Source organism: Anguilla rostrata, chromosome 16 (assembly GCF_018555375.3).
Source record: "Anguilla rostrata isolate EN2019 chromosome 16, ASM1855537v3, whole genome shotgun sequence".
Lineage (NCBI taxonomy): Eukaryota > Metazoa > Chordata > Actinopteri > Anguilliformes > Anguillidae > Anguilla > Anguilla rostrata.
Window position 1 is genome coordinate 25,046,798 of NC_057948.1, and position 8,386 is coordinate 25,055,183.

At 41.6% G+C, this 8,386-nt stretch overlaps 2 protein-coding genes across 2 annotated transcripts; one reads left to right on the forward strand and one right to left on the reverse strand.

Annotated features, from left to right (window-relative positions):
• Positions 1 to 5,563, reverse strand: LOC135242700 (U3 small nucleolar ribonucleoprotein protein MPP10-like). Its single transcript, XM_064313891.1, has 11 exons — positions 5,334 to 5,563; positions 4,275 to 4,959; positions 3,956 to 4,140; positions 3,398 to 3,566; positions 3,000 to 3,141; positions 2,764 to 2,831; positions 2,507 to 2,644; positions 2,196 to 2,306; positions 1,794 to 1,901; positions 1,272 to 1,502; positions 1 to 252 (listed from the first exon to the last, which is right to left on the reverse strand). Exons 1-11 carry the CDS (start codon positions 5,417 to 5,419, stop codon positions 103 to 105), a joined length of 2,073 nt encoding a protein of 690 aa, XP_064169961.1. The 5' UTR covers positions 5,420 to 5,563; the 3' UTR covers positions 1 to 102.
• A 158-nt stretch (positions 5,564 to 5,721) lies between these two features.
• mcee (methylmalonyl CoA epimerase) lies at positions 5,722 to 8,386 on the forward strand. The gene is made up of 3 exons (XM_064313898.1): positions 5,722 to 5,887; positions 6,399 to 6,745; positions 7,077 to 8,386. Exons 1-3 carry the CDS (start codon positions 5,860 to 5,862, stop codon positions 7,227 to 7,229), a joined length of 528 nt encoding a protein of 175 aa, XP_064169968.1. The 5' UTR covers positions 5,722 to 5,859; the 3' UTR covers positions 7,230 to 8,386.

Sequence of the window (8,386 nt, forward strand, 5' to 3'; positions counted from 1 at the left end):
TCTGAACCGACTCATTTTATTGAAAATAACAACCATTGGCACACAAAGGTAAATACACCATTTATAAAGTCTGTACAAGCAATATATAACACCATTTTAATGTTATAATTTCAGTTTGACGGCAGAGACTTCTTTCTGTTTCTTCTTCTTGGCGCTCTGGTCCTTGGCTCCTTTGATCTGACTCTTCACTTGGTCTTGCAGCTGTGTGAAGAAGGCCTGGGAGGACCGAAGGGCCTTGTCCTTCCCTTCATCCTGGTTCAGAGGACAAACATTATGTGAGCCACACGTCAACCTCCCTGCTTTTTCCCCTGGGGCTGACAACAATCAGGACTATCTTTCTTGAAGTATAAAACTGTAAACCCTGGGTAACTGAGTGTTTGCTTAAACACACTGTGTAGAGAGAGAATTACTGCCAATGTTGTGCAAATGTGCAAATGATGCTGGGTGAGATGATGACTAATTTCAAGGCAATTCATGGACCCCCTTTGAAATATTATGGAGAATTAGAAACTGAAATAAATCAATGGAATTCAATTTTGTGGCAGTAGGTAAACAAAAACAGCAGAAAGCATGCACCATAAAGTGAGGAGATGTTACAGTATAGCTCTAGAGAGAAATGATGCCTCCCATAATGACAATGGGCACACTTCTCTGATTAATTGTCTCAGATGAAGTGATCAGAAGGGATCAGAGCTGGGATCAGTGCAGTCTAAAGATGGCAGTTTGTGCATCATCCCATCTGGCAGAATTTGTACAGTACTGCTTCAGCTAAACCAGACAGATATCACCCCTGCTGTAGTACAAAACAACCACTTCTTTCCCAAGATCCAATCTCATGCCTGCACAATTCCTCAGCTTCAAGTGACAAGAGCTGTCTGAGGAGATGTACTACAGATGCATATCTCTTCTATTTTACATGAACAAGTGTGATGTATATCTTCCGCCATATCCTCCTTCTGTGACAAGCACAAACTTATTAAACTCTAGACGTAAAATACATCTACAAGGTTTAAGACGACTCAATGCACAAACAGTGGCATTTCAAGTTAGGAAGGAGCCATCAGTTTCTTTACTGTCTTTCTTTGTTGGCACGGATACCCTAGCTGTGTTTCACCTAACAATAAATACTTGCCAAACAATGCATCATACTGAAATTAAGTAAAAATGCATGAAATAACTGTGAAAGTTCAGCTATAGGGAGAAGTGTACAGTTCCGCATGCTTAATCAGCTGGGTAAATATCTTAACTGTCCAAATACAGCCAAACCATACCTTCAGTACCACAGCTTTTCCTCCTTTGGTGACCTTCTTGAGGTTCTCTGCAACCTCTGCTTTCGTAGCCTTCTTCTTCTCCCCCATTTTGTTGGCCTCTCGCAGTTTCTGCCTCCTCTCCTTCTCCTGGAGCTTCAGACGCTTCGCCAGCTTCTTCTTGCGCCTTTCACGCTTTTTGTCTGTGGCCGTCTTCTCAGAGTCACCCAGGATGTCTCCAGCCCGGTTCTTTTCCTGAGAGAGAGAGAGTGAGAGAGGAAAGGGGAGAGAGAGAGGACATCGCATTACTGCATCCGCGAGAGAAGCACCAATTCCCATTTAACGTCCTCATTTAACGTCTCATCAGACACTTAAGGAGTCCACAGAGAGGCAGAGGGTAGGTGATTCTCTACCTGACTTATTTTAAAGTCCTTGCTCATGTTAGGAGAATTCAAACGGCTTTATTATCATTATCTTGGTTTTGAAGCAGGTGTAAAGCCCACAGGGACCCGGGGGGGGCGGGGGTGGGGGTGGGTTGGGACTCACTTTGATTTCCTCTGGGGCCAGCAGGGTGCTAATGCTGGCGCTGACTGGAGCCACCTCCTCCATGGTGATGGACGGCAGATTGGAGACGACCTTCACCTCAGGAACAGGCTGCACAAGACACAGCAGAAAAGTGGACATGCTGAGGTTTGGCTCATGGTGAGTATTACGCATCTCTCCACACAGGACATCTTTTCACAATTTGGTAATACTCAAAATATTGATAAGAGTCTAAATACAAAATATGGGAGTCAATATAAGGCTTACATATTCAAACCAGTAGTCCAAGCCTCCAGAATCCTCTGCTTTAGCCACTGTTTCACACTTCTGCCCAAATAATGACTCAGCATGGATCTGAAGGCATTACCTAAATTATACTGTAATGCACAAGAAAGGCAAACTCACAGGTTTGGGTGTGAAGTGGAAGTTTGAAAGTGCATCCAGCTTGAGGAAGAGAGAATCCATGAGCTTCTGAATCTCCACATGGGCAGGGTTTTCTTCCTCTTCTGTCTTTTGCTGAAATATTTGAAAACAATAATGTCAAAAGAACCAATCAACAACAAACTCAAATTACTAGAGCACAACCAGACTGCCAAGGTAAGGCATTTGTCATTGCGTGAGCTAAATTATGCATTTAAAGAAAGGAACTGCAGCTGCACAGTCAATTCACAAGTATGTAGAATTACAGTGCAGCTGTTGGCCAGCTGTGATTTTACCTGCGTCTGTTTGAGGTACTCCTGTTCATACACCTCTGCCAGACTCAGTTTGCTCTTCTCGTGGTCCAGGGTCAGCCTCTTCTTGTACTCAAACACCTCCTCTTTAGGCTTCTCCTTGCGCACCACGTCGTCCCATGCCTCCCAAAAATATTAGACACAGAGACTGAGCATTCAAATGCCTCAAAGGCAGCATTATGCCAGAGTGGTTGTATTATACCCTTTTTTTTTTTACTCCTTGATAACAATGAGAGACTGACCTGGTCCCGGATTCGTTGTTTGATAATATCTTCCAGTGCTAATGTGGTCTCTTCTGTAACAGCAGGGGCTAAGGAAGACAGTGAAGCAAACAGATAATTAAAACGGCTATATTCACAACAGCTCCTACGGCACGCGTCCACCACTACCAGGGGCAGTGTGCTTCCAGTGACCCATGTCACAATATTCCACAAAGCAAGCAGCAGCAGGCACCACGGCGACAGCAGGCAGAACCCACCCATCCTAGCGGCCTGGTCAAACAGAACGTCCTCCGCCAGCAGGCTGTTCTCTGGACGCGTCTGTGCGGAAACCTCCCCCATCAGCTGCCATGGTTTCTCCCCTAGAGCAGTTTTCTCTAGCTGCTGGATCTTCTCAGCCATCTGTGCGGTCCAGACAGATGCATAACGAGGCAGTCGAGAGAATTTACACCTCACAAACACAGTTAACACGGTCCATTTATCCAGCATCTTTAAGAATTTTGTGATTATAAGATGACATCTACTTTTAAATGAAAATAACGCTGGTTGATGTTAGTGACAGCCCTTACAATGCACTCCTTTTTAAGTATCAGGTAAAGACTGCATAAAGCAAGACCATTGTTGTATTGTAGTACCCCAGTGGACTGCTGCTGAATACCTTTTCCTGTCTTTTCTCAAAGCTGGACTTGGTCTCTGGTATCTCTGCACGCTTTCCACCAAGGATGTCCTCCATCTCCTCTCCTTCACTCTCATCGGACAGGTCAAAGGTCACCTTCTTCAAGGCTCCCTTGGCTTGCGGGCTCTCCTCATCCCCTTCAGCATCTTCCCTATAAAATCAAAGATCACAACATCATCCAATATGTGTTAAACTTCAGAGATTGAAACAACACTCCAAATGCATAGTGATTTAAGTCAGTCCAGGATTAAACAATGACAGGTTAGTGCACACTAACAGGTTGTTTCCTCACAGTGAGCACATCTGCTAGTGACTCAAAGTGCTCTGCATTCATAAGGTTGTTCCCCTCTCTACCTTTTCAAATTGGCTGTCCATGACATAAGCCTACAAAAGTCAAATAACCTCCCAGCTGTAGAGGTTAGCTGGAGTAATTACACAGGAACTGTGAACTACATGTTTCTAGGCTGACACTTTCTGCTTTTGAAATATGACATCCTTAATACACAAATTACAACATCTGTCAGAAAAGAAAACCCTTACAGCTCATCTTCCTCCAGGCTCCCCTCATCCTCCTCCTCCTCATCATCATCCTGCATCCCAGCTTCACTCTCTCCATCTTTTTCAGACCCCAAATCTTCATCCTCCTCAGGGTCCCTCTGAGCCGACCCTCCTTCCACTGGATCAAAGAAGTCTTTGTACTTCAAGTTTCTGGAACTCTTCTGGAACTGAAATACAGTTAACATAAAGGGGTGGATTTACTAGGCACTGAAAGCTATAAAAAAAGCTAGCACTGAAAGCTATATGTTCATCAATGTTTATTATGCAAGTTATACTAGTTTAAAATGGAAACAAGTCACACCTTTATCTTTTTCTGTTTTTTCGGCATCAGCTCTTCCTCCAGGTCCAGCTCATCATCCTCGCCTGATGGCAAGTCCTGGAAGTAATCAACCTCACTGTCGCCATCATCGTCCTTCCCCTCCCTCTTTTCCACTTCCTCCAGGAAGGCCTCCATCTCAGAGAGCCTGAAGAACCGGTCATCCACCTCTGATCCAGGGCCAACCTGCCTTTGAGCTTTGAGCTTAGTCAGCTTCTGCTGCTTTGTCCGCTTCTCCAGTTCATCCACATCAAAGTCCACATCTGAGTCTTCGTCTGTGAATTTCTCCACCGCCTCGTTTGAAGATTTTGAGGGCTTGGATTCCTTCTCATCTTCCTCATCCTCCACATCTTCCTCACTCATTTCTTCCTGCTCATCATCTAATTTGTTAATATTTCCAGTCTCTTCCTCTTCCTCCTCATACTCCTCTTCATCCTCCTTCAGAATTATTGTCTCATCTCTGACTGCCTGGTTCACTGCTACATTAAAGTGTTTAAGCACTGCAGCATTCTGAAGCTCCAGCTCCTGCCAGACTTGCTCATCGTCAAAGTTCTCAACAACTAGCTGCTCCAGAGGGCTGCCAACTGTACCCTTTGGCTCATGTGCCTTGCGCAAATCATACAGAGTCTTTGTGAGGGCGGTGAAGTCCGACGCCAGGCCATTCTGGAGACTAGCATTTAGAACACAACAGAAACAGGTTTAAATGTTTTACCACAATAATCTTGATGGCAGATTCGTCCAAACTGTATGGCATGGAAACCAGTAATAGTATGAATGTATACGAGTAGGCAGCGAATATAGCCACTCATATAGCTAAGAAGCTACATATTTATGTCTTTACATTAGATCCACACATAAAGTGCATACACAGCGATATCAAGCATGCTAGCGATATGATCAAGCCTTTATTTTCTTACATATCACACACAAACCCTAACAACAGCTTTGTTCAGCCGGCTAGTTACTCTCCTACCGACTACAGTAATGTCTCAGCTAGCTTGTTACCGTATGGAATAAATATCGTTAAATGAATTTTAGTCTTACCTAAGAAATTTCTCTGGGTGTGCAGTGTCATTATTTAAAATCTTTAAACAACTTTCAAGCGTGTTCTTCAGGTCCCCGTCAGCCATGGCTTCTTGCACATGGGAACAGATGTGCCACTTGAAAACATGCTCCCGAGGAAACAAAAGTACAATTCTACAGTAATTCGGTAGGAACTTCGTCTCAAAATACAACAGTTCCGGATAATAATAAAAAAGCCTTAATGAGATAAGCTCGCCAGGAAAATGCTGTTTTTAGGTGTATATTTTATTTGACTATATTTCTATGAAACGAATCTGAAATAGGTGGCTATTATTTTGAAACGGCGCTGTATCGCAAGACGTGAACTGTAATAATGAACATTAAATGAATTAAAAAATTAACGTATGATATAAATATATTATTTTTGTTGTTTCTTGTGTTTTTTTTATTCACGTAACGACCCAACAAGAGCTACAATTAGAAACATTTCTTGTGAATGTGGCAGCTCTTCGAATAAAGTTGAGAAGTTTGAAGAAACCAAAAAAAGATGGCGGCCTCCATGTTAAAGGTTGCAGGTAATGTACTTATAAATTCTGAAAGCTATTTGAACTTATATTTGAGTAAACTGTCGTAGTGATTATATCTTATGAGTTATATGAATGCTTTGCGGTAGTTTTTTTGCTGAAGTGACACAGCGTTCGCGGTCTCGCTGATAAAAAATAATTTTCAGAACAATTTTAGTTCTCTAAAATATTGTAGTTTCTACTACAGTAGACATTTGATAGTTACTTTGATTGAGCTGAGTTGTAAACTGTAGCCTGCACCTTACACTAAGGCCAGCTAGTCACTGTACATGCATGACAGCAATGTCCTTTGCTTTGAGAGTCCGTAGAGATGACTGCAATTCAGCCTATTCCCGTCTTTGTTGGGTCATTCACGCTAATGCAACTGGTGTAACGCAAAGCAAATCATGTAGACCTCATCAATTGTATCCCATAGGCCCTATAGCATCAGAGTTTAGCAGCGAACGTGCGGTAGTTTAGTGATTAAATTATACAAAATAGCGCAAGCCCCATTTTCTTTCAGTTACAGGTATTTCGAAGTGTGCACGTCAAGTAGCACCAGTGTTGAGAACGTATTCAACATCCAAGGTCCTTTGTCAGGATGTTCCCGAGACTGTGTGGAAGCTTGGGAGACTAAATCACGTTGCGATAGCTGTACCAGACCTAGAAAAGGCTACGGCTCTGTATCGCGATATTCTTGGTGCTCAGGTAAGCGCCACAGTACCCCTTCCTGAACACGGGGTGTACACAGTCTTCGTTGAGCTGGGCAACACTAAGCTTGAGCTACTGCACCCACTGGGAGAGAAGAGTCCGATAGCGGGATTCTTGCAAAAGAATAAGTCTGGAGGGATGCATCACATCTGCATCGAGGTAAATCTCTCTCATCCTTCTTAAATTTGAAGGGGCTACGTTTCCTGAATATAACTAGGCAAAAGTTTAATTATGACACATGATCCTTTTGTGTTATGTACTGAAGCTAAGAAGTCCATGTGGAGGGAAAGTGTTTGTGCTATCAACCACCAGTTAGGTATTGACATAAGCAAAAGATGATCCAGATTCAATATGTAATATTTCACATCAGTACCCATGAGCTTAATAAGTGTTCTGTTACTCCTGTGGTAAGAATACATTTTACATTGTTTTTACATCATTAATTTAAAAAGCTGTGCTGACATGTGTCGTTTGTTTCATGGGCATACAGGTGGATGACATCAATGCAGCGATAGTGGATTTGAAGGCGAGGAAGATTAGGACCCTATCAGAGGAACCACGGATAGGAGCTCATGGAAAGCCAGTGATGTTCCTGCACCCAAAAGACTGTGATGGGGTGCTTGTAGAACTGGAGCAGGCCTGAACACTAGGCTCTCTCAATAACATTGTGTCACTGGCTTGCAAAAGGGGATAAATCATAAAGTGCCCGAGTAAGATAGCCTATATATTCCCATTGGCTAATCTGCATTGAAAGATAGCTGTGATTGACTGTTGTTATGAAATCCTAAACAGTTTTCCTTAAGCTAAGCAATTTACAGAAATGGTATATTCCACTTCTTTGTCCAGCAGTGATTGATTGTTGTTATGAAATTTGGAACTATGTTCTCTAAATAGGATCTTTATTCATGTGGTTTATGATCTTTTGCTCTGTTTGGTTTGTTTCTTGGGTGCAGCTAAATTAATCATAGAACATATTCTATTAAATATGAACAACTTGGGTGGAAATTTTTTTCTTCCCTATATGCCTTAAAGAACTGTTACATTTTTTTGCTTTTTGTCATACTTATCCAACCAATGAAGAAAATTGTGGAAATCTAATATTTTGTTATATAAATTAGCATTTTTTATTTGTCTTGAGGGTTAGTATTTTCTGAATTTGGTGAACTATTTGCGTACATACTACTTGGCATTTGCTTGACTTATGTATAGCTATCACATTTCGACACCATATAAGTCCTCTTATATTTTTTAATTAAGTTGAACAGTTAGAATATTTCTTGCAAAATTCTGCTACCTTTGAGCCAATGGGGAAATATTCAGAAGTAAAGCAAATTTTAAAATGAAAACATATTTAGACAGCAATGTTTATTAATGTGTTTTCAACTAGTTTTAATTACGTTTAATTAATAGTGTCTATTATAGGTTGTAAATGTATTTGAGTCCGTCTTGTAGAGTGGGGTTGTCTGTCTGGTAAACAAGCATGCCATATTATAATAATAATAATAATAATAATAATAACCATTTGGAAACTGGACCATTACCACTTCCTGAGTATATTCAGCCTTTAGGTAGTTGAGTGTTGTTCCTTTTTAGATCCCTCTTTTTGCAATAAAACTATAAGCTGGAATCTGAGCTCCAATGTTATCAGGTAGTCACAGCACAATTTTATACTGTAGTGTACTTTCCAGGTGGTCCGCTGTGTTTTTTTTCCATTGTGGTTAATGTAAAGAACCCTGATCCGACTGAGCTTTCCATTTCATTTATTTTTTTAATTTGAATTAAAGACCACATGACATGCTG